This window comes from Nothoprocta perdicaria, unplaced genomic scaffold (genome assembly GCF_003342845.1).
Source record: "Nothoprocta perdicaria isolate Ctin4 unplaced genomic scaffold, notPer1 scaffold_220, whole genome shotgun sequence".
Classification (NCBI taxonomy): domain Eukaryota; kingdom Metazoa; phylum Chordata; class Aves; order Tinamiformes; family Tinamidae; genus Nothoprocta; species Nothoprocta perdicaria.
Window position 1 is genome coordinate 523773 of NW_020455416.1, and position 21863 is coordinate 545635.

A 21863-nucleotide genomic window follows, 5' to 3' on the forward strand; every position below is an offset into this window, starting at 1 on the left:
TATTTTAGTTTATATTTTAGTTTATATTTTAGTTTATATTTTAGTTTATATTTTGAATGTTTTCCTCAATCGAGGAAATGCTTCTTAGGGAGTCAGCACTGGTTCCTACATGCGCATATGTGAGTGCGTTATTAAAACATGCATCCCTCCTGCCTTTCCATTTAGAGCGGGTTTCTGTACAGCACCTGGAAAGGAAATTTTCCTTGGCTGGTAGATATGATGCGTCCGTCTGCCCTGTTCCACTCTCAGCCTTGCATTGCCAGGACTGCTCTTACCTTCTGAGTAACCCTCCCGTGTCCCTGAAGTGTCTGAATGAAGGTACCTGAGAGCAGAGAACGTAGGAGTGGGAAGTGCAATGAGGTATCCAAAAGTCCAGAGGGAAATGGGACGTGGCAAAACCCAAAAAGCCTTCTATGAGCAGCGGGACAGTATTAGATACATTACTCCCAAGGCCTGGTCTTCAGTTTGCTGGTAAATCTTACCCAAACCATCCTTTTAAAGAGATTTTATTGGGCTGAGGCCCCTGCGCCCGGGAAGCCCCTGAGCCGGGGCCGTAACCTGCCGCCTGCTGGGGGCAGAGGGGCTGCGGGGGGTAGGGGCTCCTGGTGGGTAGCGCTGGAGACAGTTACTGCTCTGAACCATCTCTCACCTCTATCTTGGAACCAGAGATTTCGGGGGGACCTGATTTCATCAGGTATTCCCTGGTATAAAATAGTTTGGATTTGTTTGTCACCAGGCTAATGCCAAAAGAAGAGCAGGCTTACAATTCTGTTTGAAGTACGAAATGAAAATTACTGCGCTAGGGATATGAGAGTAGCAGTATTATTTGTAACACCAAACTGAGTAAGTTAGGTGGATTTTTGGTATAAGATGAATTTGTGCTTACAGGCTTATATTGTGAGAACTTAAAGACGACTATTTTTATTCATAAGAACTAAACAGCAGCTCATGTCTTACTTGCCTCTCATTTTGCAATATAAATGCCTTGTGTTGTTTAATTTCTAGTGCAATTTGATTAAACTTATGCTATGTTTTGTGTTTAATTCTACTCTGAAAGAAGTACAGAAGTACTTGCTGGAGTTCTAGGAAACTAATTTTGCTACTACAGTGGGAGATCCTAAAGGCAAAACGTTGTGTTTAGATAGTACTACCATTTGGATAATATCTGGTGTTCCCCCCCTCCACGATAAATTAAAAGGTGGCTACCTCAAGAGTTCTGACAGCATCTCCTGCAGTGCAGAAGACCATTTTAAGCAAAAGAGCAGTGAGAGAATCCATTAATCCCAGAGGTTTTTGAAGTCTGGAGAACTCTTTCATGTTTGAGATAAAGCCTTCTGCACTGTCCTGGTATTGAAAACTACTCAAAAACTATGGTTGGAAAGATAAGTGGTCTGAGATGGAAGCTGCTCACAATATCGTGTTTATTGTTGAATTTGTCTAATTAGAGCAGTAATTGAATGTTGAAGCAGATCCTAAATATAATCCCGTGCTCGAATTCAGGCTTTAAAACTAAGTGTTCTCATTTAGGAGCTTTTTTTTTTCTTTCTTTCTTTTTTGTACACTTTCTGTACCTTTGTAGATCTCTCTGGAAAAAGAGATATGTTTGTCTGCATTTTATTGTGTTCTAGGTCAGACACTTTTATCCATAAAAATAGCATCTATTGAAAATGGCTATGGTTCAGTCACTTGTTTGTAGATAGGATCATTTTTATTTCATTTGAATTTGAGTTATTCTCTGGTTTTTAATGAGGCTCTCTTGAAGAGTTTCCCTTCTATTTCAGGTTTTCAAATTCATAATTCATTGAATACATATTTTGTATTACAAATGAAAATTTCTTTTCAAGTTTCAAGCTGTTTTAGGAATATACCACTTGAAAAGCTCTATGCTGTAGATAAGTTGTTCAGGAGAAGACAGGCATTAGAAGATATTGGGAATGACTGGCATAATTGTTCACTGTATTCTGATAAAATATAGCAAAGTGCAGCAAGTCATGTTTTTTCTACAGAGAAGAGTAGCCAAATTTATGACATTAGTTTTAGGTTCATGAGTTAGAGCCCCTCTGTAGTGTTGAAAAAGGAGAAAAGCAGGTCTAAAACAAGTCATACGTAGCACTATGGGTCAGACCGCAAGACCCAATGAAAAAGGTGTTTAATGAAAAAGTATTTTAAAAAATCTTACCCTTTCCCATCACCTTGCATCAGGTTTTGTTTTGTGTTTTTATATTTGTTTGTTCAGTGGTGTCTTTGCTGGACCTGCTTGGCCAATGTGTCTTATACTTCCAGATCCAGCAGGGTCACTGGAAGTGAAGGGGGGAACTTCCTGGGACTTAAGTGAGGGAGGAGAGAGATCCTGTGCCATTCCTCCTAGGTACTATATTTTTAAGTTGTTAAGACTTCACCTGTGTTTCTCTCCCTCTCCTGCCCCCTCCCTTCCCTTCTTTCCCTTCATTTTGTGCATTTAGACATCCAGGCCTATTCAGTATTCAGAAGTAGGTGAAAACTAGGAGTAGGTCAGAGGTTTCTCTTGTCCCAGACAAGTTTGTTGAAATCCCAAAGCTGAATAAAAGTGTTCCCTTAGGATAACTATATAGCAGCTGGTCCCCTAAACCACCTTTGTACAGTCAGTGAAAATGAGAATGCCCCTCTAGGGAATTATCCTTCTCGTCCTAAAGTCTGATGCCTGAAACTTCAGACCTAAAGTTCAGATTTCTGAAACGGGGTGGATTATTAAAAATCAGATTTCAGCCTGACCATGCAATTCGTAACATCCTAGATCTGTTGCAAGTCCAGCTTGGCTGCCCTCACATGCTGAATGAGATGAGTCCCACCCTCAGTAACCCAGAATTGCAAGCTGAGTGTTTCATGGTCTTCAAATCATTTTGAATTTACTGTTTTCTTTAATGTGGACTGTATGTCCTGCCTTGCTGTGCAAAAGTTGGAACTGATGACTGCCGAAAAGTGAGGGTTTGTTGTTTGTTTGTGTTTTGGTTTTGCACTGGAACTAGTTGGCAGCATTGAAGCTTATGTGCTGTTGGTTTGGAGCGGTCCAAAATACTCTCCTGCCTCTGCAAAGTGGCTGTCGTGAGGAGAAACAGGGTCCCAAAAGCCTAGGGCAGATCCTTGAAAATGTGTGGGAGGAACTGTTACACTGGCTGCATTGAGGGGAGAAGTGCATGGAAGTGCATGTTTGTCAGCTTTTTTTTCTAGTCCATCACTCATAATAGTAGACTCTTTCTAACCCTATATAAGTAGAAATAATTTTTATATTATGAAACTGTGTTGGCAAGAGGATGCTCCCCTGTAACCCACCTTTTTTTCTTCCCTTGGCAAGTCTGGTGTGTTAGAGGAGCAGTTACGGATGCACCTTCAGTGCTGTTTGACTTTGTGCGGCTTGTGGGACTTGAACCTATCTGTTACCACCATCCTCTGGGATTATTACAGCAAGAACCTGGTAAGTACACGGCTATTGGAAGAAATCAAATTGTACATGAGCAGTCCTCAATTTCAGCAGTTAATTCTGCATCTCCTGAAGCCGTACATGATTGCTGTACTTTGGTGAAACTGATGACTGGATCTCTAAATTTGTTTGTTTATTTTAACCGCTATGTTTAAGCTGTATTGTTGTTCTGTTAGATTGTTATAACATAATCTAAAATAAGTAGAATAAATTAATAAGTAGAATAAATAAGTAGAATGAATTAATAAGTAGAATAAATTAGAATTCATTTTGACTCTTTTAATCATTGCAGATAGTTTTAAGATCTTGGAAAAATGCCTGTACATATTGAGGGTGCATTTTTATTTTTGGACTTAGAGGAAGAGGTAGCCTTTTGTTTATGTGGAGGACTGCGTCTTTTTGCCTTTGGAATATTACCTTTCTTTTGTTACTTAACTTGTTCTGTGGTTTCATTTATTGTTTTAGAACAGCTCCTTTACTGTTCCTTGGCTTGGTCTGAAGGGTCTGGCAAATATTAGTAAAAACCCTTTGTCAATGCTCGAGCTGGTGAAAAGCTGCTGCTGTGACCAACCGATCCCTGCTCTGTACAATTCTAGCAACAGTTACCTTCTTTTCCTCTGCATTTTGGCACGGATGATGAAAGAAGAGGCCGAGAGCAGTGGTGTGCATCCCTGGAAGCAAGTAAAGGGACGGTATGGCCACTATTTAGCTTATGCTCCCTGTAAGAGACCTTAGTCTGCAGGTATGGCCCTGGGAGCCCCACACTGCAGTGAAGGTGGCATTGCCCTCATCAGAAAGGGATGAGATGAGACAAATATATCTATTGCCTATCTGTGCTTTCTGAATTGTTTAAGTCTTCAAAACTTGACTTTAAAAATTACAACAACTGCATATTGAAACAAATATGGCATTGAATGTTGAATCAAAGTCTTCCTTTAGTTAGTAATTTTAATTAGTCTGCTCTGTTTTCACTGAAAACAAATTATACTTACATTTTTGTCTTATAGCTTGTTGCTTTTCCTAATTTAGGAGGGGGAATGCTAATACATGACATACAGTGTGCTCAACCAGTATTCATCATTTCTACCTTGAATAAATCAATTATACAAGTAGCAAATTTTAAAAGCCTGCAGCCATGATTTTGGGATGAACTCTGTTTTCTGCATCTAACCAAGCATTAATTGATGCATGAAAAACATAAATGCCTGTCAGTAGTAATTTACTACTAAGCAACATTAATTGGATTTGCTGTAATTTTTGGTAGCTAGATTTGATAACCTCAGTACCATTTCCAACTGTTTTTCCGGTAACGGAATAAGAAAACAGCCTTTACAGATGTTTAACTACTCTATGCAGAACGTATTTTAAGTTCAAGGTGAAGGAGATACCCAAGTTCTTAATCACAAGTTGAGCAACCCATTTTCATCTTTTCAGCTCCTAAGAATGGTGACACTTGCTTAAAAATCCAAGTATAATCAAAGGTCACACAAAAGTACATATGGAAAAGCTTCCTGCTTTTTGCCAAGTACTTTAAAGTTGCCAAGTAGCAGTGCTCTTGCCCCTCAGCAACATATGACCTAAGCACTACCTTATAAGCAATCCAGCCCAAAGGTTTTATCGTATCTTCCTGCCAGAGAGAGTTCCCTCTCCCAAATAAGCCTGTTGTCTTTTTCCTGAGACACTTGTAATGTGCAGGCCAAACAGCATAAACTCCATGCAAGACTTGGGCAGAACACTGCACAGAAAAGGAACTTGCTCTCGGGAATTTTCCTCTTTAAGTGGAGCGATGATTAACTACATGAGCTTTGATAACAACAGCTCTGATAGTATAACATAAGAAGAGAAATCAGTATTTTAAGGAGAGAGGTCTCTGGCCATTTTTGGAATTGTGTGTGTGTCACCTGGAAATCTCTAAGCTTCCAGGCAAGCAGCTGAGGTACAGAAAATGTTAGGTACTGTGGAGAGATGGGACTTAACAAGTCACTTTCTTTTCTAGCAGGTCTCATTGGAGATGTGCGAAGTTTGATGTGAGGCAGGGTATTGAGGAAACCCCTTACAGATGAAGCAGAGTCTTCTAGTAGCATGGGCTGAGCTTTCTGCTAGAGGTTAGATGTTGGGGCAAGAGAGGAAGGTTAGGCTGCACTTGGAGCTGAAAGCTCCAGTATGCACCTGGTATTGGGAGCAGAAAGTGGAATAACATTTTTATTCTTTTAGTCAAAACAGTAGGAGAGGGAAAGGAAGGGAAAAGAGGATATCCAAAAACTAAGAGCTTTTGTAAGAGGATGATTCTTGAATAAAAGCATGAAAATACAATTGCAGGTAAAAAATAGCATACTTAAACTGTTGTTTTCATACTTAAACTGTTGTTTTTTGTTTTGTTTGTTTTGATGTAGAATTTATTCCAAGTTCCATCGGAAAAGGATGCAGGAGTTGACAGAAGTTGGTCTGCAGAACTTCTTTAACCTTTTCCTTTTGCTAGCAACTGTTGCAGAGACAGAAGACATAGTGAGTCGAGTGTTGGATCTCTTGGATTTCCTGACTCCATCCTCTGTTACTGTCTCTCAGAGAGCTCTCATTTGGAGAGGCCAGTTTGCTTTTCTTCTGATTTATGTTGAGAAGAACATGGATATCAGTGTCCTAGCTGAGAAACTCGCCAACGCTTTCCGGGAAAAAGCAAAGGAGTTTTTGGTAACCAAAAATGACTACACCCAGAAACAAAATCTCTGGACTTTACTTTCAACATACATTGATGGTGTCCAAGAAGTGTTTGAGACCAGCTGTGACCTGAATCTTTCTCAGGAGAAGCTGCTAAATGATGGCTTTACCATGCTGCTGCCTGCTTGTCGAGGAGCTGAACTGAGTCTGGTCCTAAATTTTTTACAGGTTGTTCTAGCAAGACTTCGGTAAGTTATTTCGTTAACTTAGTAGATACAGACTGGCATGTTGTTTCGGTGTTTGTAGTGAAAATGTGCTTCATACTAATTTCTTCCTGAAACACAGCAGAGGTAGCTCTGGAGGACAGTGAATGATATGTTAAATTTCAGAGTTCTCCCATAGCTTGCAATGTTTAGACTCTTTGAAATGTTGCCTTGCGCTTTCAGGATGCTGAAGTTTGAGGTCTTTGGTGTTTTGTTGTGAATCAATGATTTTCCCTGCTGTGCCATTCTTAGAGAACACCGTGGCTATACGTGGGCACAAGAATTTTCACAATTTGTGTTTGTACTAATTACTGAAGTTACTGCTTTTTCAGGGAATCTGTTCAATTTTTCAGATTCTTCATTATAAACTTTCTCATCTGTTTTGCCAAACATGTGATCAGATGTCACAGTATGGAGATTTAATACCAGTCTGAGGTTAGATAGGCAAGAAAGAAGCCAAATTCTACCACTAGAACCAGTTTTGCTTTGTACTTGTTCACTAAGCATATTTTTGTCTACCGATGCCTTCTGGAGGTAGTCCTTCAGTCTGAAGCCAAATTTGCCTCTTTTAAGCTATTAAGGGGGATAGCTGTTGATCTGCCATTGCTCGAGATATGCAAAACTGGAATATGTGGAAAGAACTGTGAGAGAGTGAGAAATAGGGATAGCCAGGCTATCCAAATAGCCAGGCTATCCCTATCCAAAGCAAGAGCTCTGCTTTCTTTGTTATTCTCTAGTAGTTTGACTGCAGCTGTCAATAGCTGATACATCCAAAGACAACTGTGTTTCTGGCAGTCTTTTGAAGAAAGATGAAGCATGAAACTAAGTTGAGCTGATTTATTATTTATTATTTCAGTTCAACTGAGTGTATTTACTGGAAGAAATCGGAGACTTCAAAAATACTTTGAAATTTTCTCGATCAGTTAATATACAACATTTGTTGGGTTGCTTTTAAAGATCAAGTAGGGAGAAATTTTACACTGGTGAAAAAGTTGCCTGTTTCATAACGTGACATTGTTCTGAAGCTTTGCAAAACTTCAGGGTTAGCTTATCCTCTTGTTACATAAGAGCATAGAAGTTGATTCTAGACTTCTCAGGAAATCATGTACAACGTGCAGTACATTATTTACACCTTAATTTATACAAAGGAATTCTGAAATAATTTGCATTAGCAATGTGCTCAGATATGTACCTGTATGAGCAAGATTATTGGAGCCTTGTTTTTTAACTCTTTATTTCAGTTTCTGCATCTGTGTGTTTGATTCCTGTTACCTGCCTATTTATAAAGAAGCTTATTTTATTAAGGTGTGTAAAGCACTTATTCCTCAGGTGCTGGGGAATAGTGAAGTGTTACTGGGTCTCTTTCCCACCTTGAATGACTCACTGAAAATAGCCCTTTGCCACCATGTGAGTAAAACAGCACTAAAAATAATCTCTTCATTCAGAAGGTTTAGATGCCTTTGTGTCAGCTGCAGTGTTAGCATCCTAAGCAGACTGATGAGGCCTACTGTGTTTGCAAAGAGGGTGAAATGGTTCAGTGCCTTTCTCTCTCCTCTTTTAAAAATCCTGATAGATAAAGATAGTAGAGCTTTCATAAATAGATATATTTTTTTCTCTAGTCTGCACTTCAATAGTTTTATAACTGCCTGACATAGAATTTCCAGGTAGGAAGGATGTGGGATCACTGATTAAAGAGAAGAGCAGCTCCCTCTAGGCTGTTAGGAAGTAATAACCTCATGTGCCCCTTTCTGTTAAACCCCGAAAATGTCACACAGGAGCCTTATTTATTGCTCACTGAGCAGCCCTGTGGAAAGACCCACTTGGTTCTGTTAACTAAATGTCTCCATATTTAAAGCTTAGATTGTCAAACAGTCCTAGCCATTCCCTTTAACATAGCAGCTTGCAGTGCTGCAGTCACATTTCAGATTTCTCACTCCCTTTTACTGAGGGTTTTGTAAAAATGGCAACAACCTTTCATTTGCCAGTGAGGTGCAGCCAAAAGCTCTGCTTTAATTACAGCCATTTGTGCTGCTCTGGGAAAGGGTCGTGCCATCATTTCCATTCTAAACTATTTTTGTCAGGAGGTTGTAACGGAGCTGTGAAAACTTGCTCAGGGCTAAAGCTTGGCATAGGAGATTTTGAAAGGGTGCTTGTTTTCTTCCTTCCTTTTTTTTTCTTAAAAGGCATCACAAAAACAGACCTTCACCATTTTTACACAGATTTTAAAATAACCCTTTCCAGACTTTCCCTGTGTTTTGTTGGCTGCTAGAAAATGACTGGAAAATTGCTTGACTTTTGATTGTTGTGTCTACCTATGCTTACAGTATTTCACATATATAAAATACCAATTTTTTAATGATTATTGCTGCTATCATTATTAGTATTTTGCTGTCCGGGTACTTCAAATGAGCTATGACTTAGCAGGAAAAAAAGGACTTTATTAGTTTTTGATCTATGGAGAGTGGATAATTGGAAACAAGATGCTGCTTGCTGGCGTTTCCAAGTATTTGGTTTTCATAATGAGATTCAGTATGGAAGTATAAGATGTAGCCTTTAAAAAGGAGACTATTAAAATATAAACGGTCTCAGACATACAAAATTCAGGAAAATAAGAAATGTGATGAGATACAGACTTCCTCCTTCGGTTTATTTGGAACCTTCAGCATCTAGCTCTGACATAAGGTTTTCATTACTTTTCTATATATTTTTCTATTACTTTTCTGATTTTGATCAGTGCTTTAGATCCCTGAATTCTTTGTCCCTACTGAAAGGTAAATTTGGGGTGCTTGCTCCCTGTATCCTTTCATTTGTTGCAAATTTCCAGTGCTTCCCATCATCAGCAGAGCCCGTGCCATCCAAAAAAAAAAAAAAAAAGTTAATAAAAATACAGGCATTTAATAGATTTAACAAAACCACTGTTAGAATAGGCACAGGTTTAGAGATATTTGCTGAGTAACTGGAATACAGTAGATTACAGCACTTCATAATATTTTACTCTTATAAGAAGCGCTTTTGCCACCTATCAAAATATCTTTTATTGTAACCGGATAGATGTTGCTCTGACATGAGCTTTCCCTCATTACCATCATCCTGGGGGGAGTGTGGGTTTGTTTTTGCAGCAAGTTAGAACTGAGTTGCAGGATTACCAAATACAAATAACCGGCCTGGTGTAAAACAACCACTGGTCCTCTCAGCAGCTGCGTAGTTTCCGTGAGACTTGCTCCTAATTCTGCTCCTCATAGGGGCAGAAGAGGAGGCTGTCACACACATGGTAACATGAGAAAGAGTAATTTTATTTATGAAGACCTATCCTGAGTATTTATGCCATTTTCTCCTGCGCTGCCAAAACTGTAGAATATGAAAAGTTACTGAAAAGTTCAGTGTATCAGATTTCCTAAGTTTGTCTTTTTGTCTGCACATAAATACTAATCAGGTAAACGTGTGTAATTAAAATGCTCATTAATAATTTGGCCGTGGACAGCAGCAGGAGTGAATGCCTCTCTGTCCCAGTACATCCAGCCTTGAGGCTGCAGGAGGAGTATTTACTTCCACCTCTTACTATCAAATTGCTCGAGTCCATGAAAGGTCACATGAGAGCTGAATAATTGCTTAAAATCAATTTCATATTGCAGTTGAGGAGATAATAGAGAGAGCACCTGCTGCAGCACCGTCTGAAGAACAACCTGAAGTAACAGGAACAGCCAAGGAACCTGCCAGGCTTCTCCTTGTTGATGCCCAAGTAATGCCAATCTTTTTAGATTATAGGAAGCTACAGAAATTCAAGTATGGCACTGTAACTATGATGATACGCAGCTCTGTGCCCAGTGCTAGAGTTGGGAACCTTTTTCTGTCTTTCATTCGTTGTATTCATTTTATCTACCCCCAATTAATTCATACAGTTTGGTTTTTTTGTAGCCTCCCTAACAGCAATACAAGGCTTACTGTTGTGAAAGAGTAAATCCACAAAAGGAGGCTAAAACTGTATCCAGGTGTAGTAAGAGCCTGCTGGTCGGGATCCTGTGGTTGTTTAGAAACAGCTGTGCTTGCTCCCCGAAGGACACAAAGCGGGGATTTGTTTTCTGGTGGAAGTGTCTCATTCCTGGAAATGTTTTCCCCAAATGAACTTGCCTCCTTCCTTCTTATATTCTTTGCCTGAAGTGTGAAAATGCCGTTTCGTATGGCATATTTTTTTGTTGTGGATGTTAAACAAAGAAATATTTTTGCCGGTAAAACCCATTATACACAAGTAGCATTCTAATCTCTTAATTTTGATTGTTTCTTCGTTACCTTACAAGATATATATTTCTTCTCTCTTTAGGATATCTCTTGTCAGATTTAAGGCTTATTTAAAATGAAAAGAAAGCTGAAGCAATTTTCTTTATTCCATTTCAGTCTCCTAAGGCCTATTTCCCCCTGGTGAGCTCATAGCAACAGGGGGGTTTAAGGGAATTCAGCTTTCTGCAAATTAATGTCTCACATCATGAAAATTCAGGACTTTTTTTTCCCCTCTATATCTTGAAAAAGTAATACAGTGAGTGCGAGTATTATTTCTTGCCAGCGGGTGGAAGATGAATGATTTTGTCACAGTTTTACTGCTTGATGAGCAGTGTCCTGAGGGTCAGGCTTAAGTCTGTGTCACTATGCTGCTCATTACTCTTGAGCTAAATAAGGGCTGATTGGATCTAAATTGCCTAGCACAGGGGCCGCAGATGAGCTCGCCAAGCAGGGGCTGACCTGCTATTCAGGCTGGGAGTCACCCCGGTGTGCAAATGCTGCATTAGAGCACCGGGGGAGAAGGAGCGGCTGCCCGGCGCTGCCAGCAAAAGAAATCGAAATGTAAAAACTCTTTGATGCTGCGGCGTTAGAATTTGAAACGCAGGAAGTGCCGCCTTGATGCTGCTTATCAGCTTGGGCTGGATTAGAGCGCCCTGTCATCCCGCTCCCCTAGCGCGGGGCGCAGGAGGCTCCACGACGGCGCGGCCGCAACCCCCGCGGCCTCCGGCCCCAGCCGGACGTGCTTGGCCTCCGCTGCGGCCACCTCCCGTGTGGCCCTGCCCCGGCCTGTGCCCTATTGTGCCAGTGGGGAAGCCACGGGCCTGACTGGTCCCTGCCCCAGCCTCTGCTCTCTTGTGCCAGCGGAGAAGCCACAGGCCTGGCTGGTAACGCCCCGGGTGAATGTTTGGGGCTGAGAGCAGGTCACTCCTGCAGCCCTCAGAGCTGCTGCTCATCTGCTACCACTGACCTAGGCGTGTGAACGTGTCTCGGCTCCACACGTCCTTTCTACTCGTCTCTCCATCCCTAGACTCTGTGGAAGGAGATGATCTCTGGAGAGAAGAATTAATTTCTGTCTGCGTGTTTTAAGGAAAGCTGACCTTTAGAATAGGGGAGAAAACAACCTACACAAACTCAAAGGAGCATCCTTATGCCAACTGAACAAATGGATATACTTGTCTTACTGGGGGAAAATGAAAAGCAAGCAAAGCAGTCGCCAGGCTTTGAAGAAAACAGGGCTTTACAGCAGCTTGTGCACTTCCAAGAGATTTGGTAGTTCAGCAGAAGGATTTTTTTGTTATGTTTTTTTTTCCCTGCCCAGCACTGGCACTTTGGACACTTAGTAGTAGATACAACACCAACAAGTGGCCACTTCATTTTTGTACAAGGCAATTCCAGATTGTGGTAGTGACAACTGTGAACTACCAGCAGGAGCCCCTCTCTCTGCTAACTCGTGGGACTGCCTTAGTAGCAGAAACAAGGTGGTTGGCTCCTGAAACCAGCTACTAGATAAAGAGAAGGGATGAGTCCAAATGTAGTCTGTGTTTCCTGTTTACTTGTGTACTCTACCTGTGAATATCCCATTGGATTCCTCTTCCCCAGGGATAATCCTGCCCATGACAAAATTCCTTCTGGGATGTAAAAACAGCTTCCCGTGTATTTATTTCTAGGCATTGTAATAATAATAAAAAAAAATAAAAATAGGAAAAAAAGAAGAAAAAAAGAAATGGGAAGAAATATAAGGAAGAAAGAGCAAACTGTGACAGCAGGCTCACAAGAGCAAACGGTTTTACTGTAAAACTGTAAGTCTGTGGGAATGAGAGGGAACAGTTTTTAAAGAATATAATTAATGTGAGGTTTCATGATTACATGAAATGTGTTCTTAGAGTTATCAATGTTTAATGGCTTCATATTGGATCACTTAAGATGAAAAATGTTTAGCATGACTAATTTTAGTAGATGAAAGTGTCGAGTTATAGGATAAATTGCACAGAAATTAAGTTTTGTCTGTATGCAGGAAAAAAAATGTGGGGTATTTCTAGCCACTCAAATGCAGAGCAGAAACGGAATTTTGATATGCTGGAAAAATGATCATCAACAAGGGATAATAAAGTGAAGGCCAAGTATTGGAATTAGGAAAGAGCAGTGAATTAATACAGAGCAGGGAGCACCTGGCGTGGTAGGAATCGTGTCCGGAGTCTTGGGAGGTTGTGTGTGACCTGAGGGGGTGGAGACACTGCGGATTTGTGTCTGGCATAGGGAGGAAAACCAAAGCTGTTCCTGAAAGGCAGCTCTGGTGGGTTTCCCAGCACCTGAAAACAGAGGAGCAAGGGGCTCTCTATATGCTGTGGCCTCCATGTGCATGACTGTGTATTTGTTTCCAGGAATCTAAATGTCTATGAGGAAAATCATTATTTGCAGTTTGTTTGAAACCTGTCTGTGTGCTAGCTGCTGTAACAGTAACTTTATTTCATGCACACACCTTGTGTGATATTAGGAAGCAGGACTTAATGTGACCCTGCCTCAGAGGGGGAAAAACCAACCCTCCTTCCTCCCCCGAGAAACAAAACAAGAATTTGGCTGTTGTTGTGTAGTGTGACAGGTATTGGGGTGAGCTACACAAGCTGCTTATTTCGTTCTTAGCTGTGGTTTTGTAAGCAGGTCTGGACAGAACAGTTTATCAAACATGTTTCAATAAACTGAAAATTTAAGAGTTTCTCAGAGTGAACAGCAAGGAGAAGGGGGGGTTTGCAGAAGTTAGAATGAATATATTTTGTTTCGAAAAGTCTGAAGTGGAGACCTGGTAGAACTATCCAATCTGTAAAGGAACGTCACAAAGAAGAAAAGTGTTCGCCATCCCACTGGCTTAATTTTGGCTTGAGCTTGGCTTAATTTGTGGCTTAAAAGTTTAGTTTGGTCATTTCAAACACTGTGAAGGTGTCCACATGCTGTAAAAGAGCTGTGGAATCAGCTTTCTCTCTTTGTAGAGAAGGCATCAGACAAACATTTGTCAGGGAAGATCTCAGCAGAGGGCTCAGGTGGGCTTTCTAGGTGACTGTTAAGGTGCTTCCCAGCCCTTTGTTTAGGTTTTGGTGATTTCCTATTGAAGACTGGGTATCAAGGGGGCTCCGTAAGCAACAGTCTGTTATTTTCCTTAGTGAACAAAACCTCAATGAAATCAGAAACCAAGGGGCACAAAAGAAACCCTACCTGTCATAAAGGAAACTGCAAATCTGTCCTAAAGTTTGACTTTGTAAACCTGCCATTAAGTTTGATTTATAGTGTCAACAGTCAATCTCTCAACTTCTGATTTCTGCTAGGAGAAGAAAAGCAGATGTGTTTCTTCTAAGCAGTAGTAAGTTAGGGATTTCTGCTGCGGGAGCATCAAGGTAGCCTGTGCTGTGCACTCACTGAAGTGAATCTGTAGTCAGGTCTCAAAATCGGTTTAGGAGTGCCTTGTAAAACACTGTGCCTTTTCCTGAAGGAAGGGAACGGAGGCAGGGCATGTCTGAAGGGCACGTCCATGTGCGTCGCTTGTGAGGCCCTGGGCCCGAGGGGCCCCAACACCGTGGCTGCTTCCTTGCCGCTCACCCAAACCGGGGACATGGCAAACGGGCCCGGGCTGAGATGAGGCTCATCCAGCAGGGCACGCTGTGCTTGGAAAGGGAATGCAAAGAGCAGCGGCTGCTCTGCAGTGTGCACGTCATGCAGCATGGCCTGCTCTAGTGGGGCTCCCCTCCTGACACCGGTCCTGGGAGGAGGGAGCAGAGAAGGCACAAAAAGTTGTGGTTGGTTTAGTTCTGTGGTCAGCTCAGCCACTGTCTCTTCTCTCCTCTTTTGCACAACCAGAAGGCCCCGTTTATCTCTAATCGGGGTTAATTAAAGCCCCAGGGAGGTGCTGAGCCCCTGCCAGTGGCTGCAAGGTACAGACCTAATCAGGGCTGCAGCCCTCGCTGTGGGGGAGCGAGGCGGGACGGGGCGCTTATCGCGGGCCCAGCTAATACAGCAGTGCTAATTCTTTCTGAAAACCCTCCACTGAACTGCTTTGTCAAACAGTTCTGTTAATTTCTCAATTTCAGACTGTTAGAAAAACAGGGGTAGGAAGCTGCTGCACCTGCCCAGCCCCTTTCCTGCCTTTTCTGGCCTCGAGTCACTCGCCAAAAGTCAGCAGTGAGAACACAAGTGAATATTTTCCTCGGCATCCCTTGTTCTCTTGGGCATGAATACATTGATTAGCCTTTGGTGATGGGCATTAAAAATATGCCAATAAGTGCTCCAGGTATCTGCCTAAAAACACTGTAAAGCTGCTAAAGATTTGCTCCTAGGGAACTCTTCCAGTGCATGTATCTCTATATCCCAGGGTGTGCTACAGTGCCTTGCTCTGGGGAGGAATTGCTGTATGTGTATTTTAAGTGCTGCATTTACATGTAGCTTGGCATAAGGTGAAAAGATGGCATCAGAAAGCAGTGTGTGGTGTTTCTGAAATAATAATTAACTGTAGCCAGCCAGGATTATCCAGATGTCATAGGGAGATTGAATAGACTCAGACAAGCGAGGGACTTCCAGTGTAATTATTAGACATTGGGGAGACCTGACCTGTTTTGTGTAGCGAGGAGCTGTGGTTAATTCATGTTAGTCTAATCAAAGTTTTGCCATTTTACTGTTCTGGGAATCAAGGCTTTGCTAGAAAATATCTATGTATTTGGGAAAAAAGATCAAGCATATAAAAGTGCAAGCCAAAGACTCAAACTTAAGGTCACACTCTATTGCCTAGCTGAACTGAATTACTGTTGTCATGATTGTAAGCATTCAGAAATCACATATATTGTCCGTAAATCATCCACGTTTTTATTAGCATAGTGAAATGCAATGCGTTTTGATTCTGAATCTTTATTTTGTGAAGCCATCTGTTTTTCTCAGTCATTGGAATGACTGCTGATTTTTTTTCTAAACCAAACTGAAAAAAAATGAAGATTTTTTTTCCTGCAGCCAAGAAATTTTTGTTTTCTTTCCTCTTCTCTGAAGAAACCCTTTGATATGCGCACGCTGTGAGCATTGTGACAGAAAGTGCAGTTGATGCCATTCCCCCTGGAGCTTCATTGTCTTTTCCCAGATTAGAACATGAGGACATAAAACAGAATTTCATTTCATTAGAGTTCGTTATGAAAGGGCTTCCACTGCACTGCTGTGATACTGAACCTCTGGAATCGCTAATGACTCCAGCCACCCCTTGGAAGAGCTGAAGCTGAAGTGCAGCCTTGCTAGTGTCTTCGCCTGAAAGTTTCTCACTTGCTCTCTTTTCTTTTTTTCCCCTCTTTGGTGAAACAGGGTAATTTCTGAGAACTCTTCAGCAGCCCTATCTCCATGTAAATTAATACTGTAAATTGTGCTGCTAGGGAGGGTGGAGGGAGCAGTAGGAGTGGGTGGGGGGGAGAAAAGAATTAAAATCACTCCAATAAATGGTTTAATTTATGCCTCAGCAGTTAAGCATGCTTCTGGTTAACAGAAATACCCTTCAGCTACACAGGATTTGGGAGGGTTGGAGGGCACTCATTTGCACATAAATAGCCATTAACTGATAAATTCCCAGAGGTCTCCTGTTGCATGCTAGTGGTTCTGACCTACTTAGCTAGCTTAAATTTGTTTTACAGAATTATTATAATTCCATCCTTGGTACTTAAACTTTGTGATTAATGCATGCCTCACAATACAATTAAAGTATAATTACACAGTTTTACAGTTTGCTATCATGGTGTTATTATTATTACAAAGAGCTGGATTTTGCAAATATTAGAAGAATTAGGGTTCTGATACCCATCACTTTGCTGTTATTAAGTGATTAAGTTAAATGGGACCCCTTTATGTCTGAAGAATGAATTGGAGAGAGAGAGGAATCATTAACTAACACATCAGATGGTTTCTAAGTGATTGAGGAAGAGATGTGGGGTAGGGTTTTTGGGGAGGGGGGAGGCAACGGGCAGACAAGGGAGGACAGGGGGCTTTACACATCTGCAGGCCATAGGTGCAGTTACCTCGTGGTTCATCTTTGCCAGCTGCCTCTAATCTGCTCTGGCAAATCTGTGCCCGGGCTCTGAAAGCTTCAACTTAGTCTCTACTGAGCATCTCCTTTTAGCAGTCTGTTAGAAGTTATTTGCCTGTGTCAAACATCCTCTATCGTTCCACTTTGAAGCTTTTTATTGGAGGAGTAATTTCTTTGGTACCTTTGCCAGAAACCCTAGCAGGGCTATAGATCTGTGCAGTGTACGTTGGGGTGCATGGAAGGGTTGTACAGATTTGATATTGTGCTCTGGAACCCCCCAGCAGTTCACCGAGGTACACGTGGGTTTGAGCAGCTTGAAAATATTCCTATTTGTGCTGGCTTTGGGTAAGACCAGATCACAAGCCCTGCTCTTTCTGCCATAATTGAGGTAACCTTGTGGGGGCCCCTGCCTTCCCTGTGTTGCTACCCCAGTTCTGCTCGGGGGGGAGGAGTGTAAGAATCATGTCTCTTACCTGTGACCTGAGGATCCCATCTGTCCTGTGCACTTCTCCTGGAAGCCTTTTTATGCAGATACAACCAAACCAGAAAATCTAAGTTTTTATGTTAGGCAGGAGTAAAATTAGTAAGTCAACAGATTGACAAGTAATCCTTTATAGTATTTCCCTAGTCCAATATAAGTTACAAATTTATTTTTGCTTTCTTTACCTATGAGTATGTGCCATGTGGTGCCCGTTTGTGTTAGGAAGGATAGCAGTTGACACATTTTCTGAATTTTCAGCCTGTTATTCTAAAGCTCTTAAGGTTATCCTCTAGCATTTTGTAGCTATAATGGCATAGTGGGAACTTCAAGCAGTGTACGAAATCAAATGTTGCTTCCTCCAGTCCTGTTTGATCCAGCATCTTGGATTTCACTTTTGCGTAGTTTAAAATGACCTCTTGCTTTGGTGCTTTTCTGCTTTTCAAGTTGTGCTATTCTGTAACCATGAAACTAGTTACTCTTTTTAATTCCAGAGAACACGCAGGACAAAAAACAAGTAGAAATGTTTTCCTCGGAATGCTTGCCGTCCCAGCTGTCATTTGAATCTGCATTACTGCACTGTTCTGTGTGTATAAACTGTGTTGGGGCAGTAGTGTAACCTCTGCTTTCAGTAGCATCCTTCACTGCTGTTGAGGCCAGAAAGCACCGGTCGTTAGTGCTGGTCCATGGAAGCATGTGAGCAGAAAGCCAGGAATGACGCTTGGGAGAATTCAGTGTATTTCCCTGCTTCCTATTGAATATATGCGAATAGATTTCATACCTATTCACCTATTTAAACCTGTGTGTGAATAAGTTTCATACTTAGTCTTAAAAAAAAAAAAAAGAAAAAACGCAGAGAAATGAATCTAAATAGTTTTTGTGTGGCACAGCCAAGATGCCAAAGCTCCTTAGCAGCAAGAAATGGTCAGCAATGAGCTGCTTTGCAAAGTTGGCTTGCAGCAACTACCCAGCTCTAAGAGGAAAACAGTTATCCTCTAATAATAAGACTAATGAATTCAGAAATCCATTGATTGTACCGGCTCTGCGTAGCTTATGTGCAGACTTGCTTCAAGGAGAGGAATTTCTGAAGCGTTTGCTGCATCCAGCGAGCGCTGCCGCTCTGATACAGCCGCCTCCTCAGTGGTTTGCTTTGATCCCCGGAATGAAAGGACAGGAGGATCAGCTCAGGTCTAAATGAGATTACAGCTGGTTCGGCAGCTTATCTGGTCTAATGCCAACTAGTGTGGCTTTGCACGTCCTAAGGGGTTTACAACAGAAACTGTTTATTGAGTCTCATCGGTTTACTCAACACAAGCAGGCTAATCCTTCCCAGTCCCAGCGTGTTGTAGGATTGTGCAGGAGCCAGCCCGAAAGCTGGTGGAACCGGGGCCTCCCGAGCCCTTTGTCTCACTTCATATTGATTTTTTTTTTCCTTTTTTACCTGTGTTAAAGACAGTAAAAAATAAAACCAATAACCAGCCCTATTGTGAGCAAAAGGTTAATCTGACCTAAAATCTTACAAAAGCATCTTTAACCCTAGCAGGGATGGCAACCTCTCTCTCTCTCTTTTCACTGCAGGGATTTGAGGTTCAGCTTTTGAAGAACAAGACAGGAAAAAGCAGCTAAAACATTTAACTCTGTGTGTCTTGCGAGGTCGCTGAAATCTTTCAGCAGCCGCATAGCAAATTTTGAACAGTAGTTGCTGAAGAGCAACTGCTTTTAGTAGCATATTGTCTATTTAGTCTCAATAGTCCAGTCTCGATAGTTTGGTCTCTGGTATCGTCTGGTGCATGACGCTGTGCACTAAGACCACACTATAGTGAATATAAATAGAGAGTGTTGGAAGTTATTCTGTATCCCAAGGATCATCCAGTCTTTTTCACTATAGTATTTTTTAATGTTAAAAATACAGAAAATATCTTGTTTGCGTGCTTTCTCCTAAAAGAAATTCGGAACTGGGCAAAGGTTTTGTAAAGATTAAAAAACAAAACAGGCCAAAAGAATATCCCTTTCTGTTTTCATATGGAAGAAAATTGAATATTGCATATAATTGTATCTTACTGAACGTGTTTCCTGTCTGAGATGAGTGTCTTAGAAGACATTGCAATATGTCATTTATTATATTTTATAATAAAGTGAGCTGTTTTTTCTGGCATAGAGAAGAACCAGCCTGAAAGCCAGGAAAACCTGCAGAGCAACACCAGTGCCTCTGCAGGGAGCAAAAACCCAGGAGGCTGCAGGGCACGCATCCATGGCCGTAAGTGGGAGCCAGAATCACAGAATCCCAGAGTAGTTGAGGTTGGAAGGGACCTCTAGAGATCATCCAGTCCAATTCCCCTGCTCTAGCAGGGAAACCCAGAGCACAGGGTGGGTTTGGAAGATCTCCAGAGAAGGAGACTCCACAGCCTCCCTGGGCAGCCTGTTCCATGGCTCTGTCACCCATACAGGGAAGAAGTTCCTCATGTGGAGGTGGAACTGCCGCTGTGCTTGGATGCAGATGAGCTCCCTGCCTTTGCAGCTCCTGCCTTGGGGGTGATGAGAGGGGGTCTGGGCCAGCAACGGGAGCAGAGCCCGAGGACACCCCCATCATGACCACAGGGCCCCCAGCCCAGGAAGCTGCTGCGGAGGGAGGGCCGCGTGCGAGGACGAGCGCGTGGCGGCTCCCATGCCCCGACTTGCCACGAATGTGTATGTTAAGCGACATGTAAGCAAGGCGGTTGCCATGGACACCGCGGAAGTGCCGAGGCTCGTGTGCGGGGAGATCACGTAAAACGATGTTCGAGATAAACATGATCTTCGCCCAGGCTTTGCGCCTAATGGATGAGGGGTGTACAAGTTGAAAATGTAATATTTAGCCAAGCGTTCCTGTTTTATCCAGTTTGGTCTTAAAGCAAATGCTCGCTCTTATGGAGTGTTACATTTTCAGTCCATTTCGAGATAAAAGTATTGGTGGCGATTGCTTAAATTCTTTGTTCGCTCCTTCTGAGCAGTGTAAATCAAAGCATTTTGTGAGACTGAGAAGTTTTGCCCAGGCAGCGCCTCCCACACATGCAGGTCCCTAAGGAAGTTGCGCTCCCGGCTTTACGGAGCAGCCAGCGCTGGAAGTTCAGTGGGTGCCCGGGGACAGAGCTCATCAGGCATCGTCCTGTTAGCGTGGCTGGACAGAAGGGACCTTGCTGATGGCAGCTCTGATCTAATAACCCACCAGCTCTAACAGCGAGGGGTTTTTACCGTTTCAGAAGCGATGAAGTTTAGCAAGGCTGCGGTTCTTCCTGAATGGCAGAAAATTAGCTCTGCCGTCTGTATTACTGGGTGTTGGGAGCAGTGTTAGTAGGGGGTGTTTTGCACCCAAAGTCACCTCCTTCACCAGAAAGAAGCATTGCATGAACAACGTCCTTTAAAACAGCAGATGCTCCGTAAAGAACTAAATTGGTTTTCAGCAAAGAAGTGCAATATTTTGTCTGAGAATTAGGAAGCAAGTTTCTTCATTATCTTGAGTACAAGCCGCCTGCCTTCCAAAATGTATTTTATCTTTTGGGTTAGAAAAATCTCTTGCTCTCTGCTTGTGGCATGACTCCCAGCGAGTCATGCCACAAGACAAGGCATATAGTGATGCCTTGTCTGCATAGGTAGCTGGAGAGGAGCAAAAGAGTTTCACTCGAAACATTCTTAGGTATTAAGTGCTAGAAAATATTTTGTGTGTGTTTTATTATTTCCCTTAATTCAAGGCAAGAGGGTCACAGCCAAATGTTGTAGTTCAAATGGGAAGTTTTCAAAAAGCTAAGAATGTTATAATAATGAAGTGCTACCCATGTAATAATGAGTTGTTCCACACACATAGTAATGAGTGATGGTTACTGGAAACAACATTCAGAATGTCTGAAAAGGTAGTTATTTGTGGTAATAGTAGTATTTTTTTTTCCTTTTGGTTTTCAGGGTTTAGGGTTTATGTTTTGATACTCCCATCTCCTCTCAAGACTTTGTGTAGTTACCCTTGCAGTCCATTTTGCATCTCCTGTTCAGATCAGAAAACTGAGATAACATCAATCCATGTTTGTACTTCTGCAGCCAGGACTGATGTTGGAGAAGTTTCTCTGTCTTCCTGATCCTTAAGCCTGGATGAGAACATCATGAGATAAACTGGATGTCTAAAGCTGAGGCACACAGAGGGAAACACTTGAAGGAGATGGCAAAGGTGACCTGTGTGAATTTGTTCCAAGCAATTTGCCAAACTTTGGTATTCATAGCTTGGCAAAAGACAGTTTTAATGATGTTACAAGGCCAGAAAATTTACTAACGTTTTTCAGTTATAAGTTCTTCCAAATATTCTTTGTATTTTTGATGTGTTTGAAAGAAACACCACAAAATTATAAAGAGATCCCTTTCAGGACAGTTCATAAAATTACAAGAATTGCAGCATGTGCCTGCCTGATCCCCGTGGTCGGTAAGAGGGAATCCGTCACACCGCTGAATTCTGAGGAGGAGCCTGTTTGAGATCAGCCTATTAAGCTTCAAATATGTTTTAGGTGTCTCTAATATAAGGAAAAATACTTTTAGAAGGGACAAATACTATCCTACAGAAGTAATATCTGTCAGGACTCCTTCCCTTCCTCCCTTCCTCCCTTCCTCCCTTCCTCCCTTCCTCCCTTCCTCCCTTCCTCCCTTCCTCCCTTCCTCCCTTCCTCCCTTCCTCCCTTC

At 42.0% G+C, this 21863-nt stretch overlaps 1 protein-coding gene across 1 annotated transcript in view; it reads left to right on the forward strand.

Moving 5' to 3' along the window:
• MMS22L (MMS22 like, DNA repair protein) overlaps positions 1 to 21863 on the forward strand; it is a 74292-nt gene that overhangs the window by 21006 nt on the left and 31423 nt on the right. Inside the window, exons 12-14 of the mRNA XM_026039161.1 lie at positions 3332 to 3451; positions 3923 to 4149; positions 5851 to 6360. Of these exons, the coding sequence (XP_025894946.1) occupies positions 3332 to 3451; positions 3923 to 4149; positions 5851 to 6360 (857 nt within the window). The remainder of the gene's footprint in view (positions 1 to 3331; positions 3452 to 3922; positions 4150 to 5850; positions 6361 to 21863) is intronic.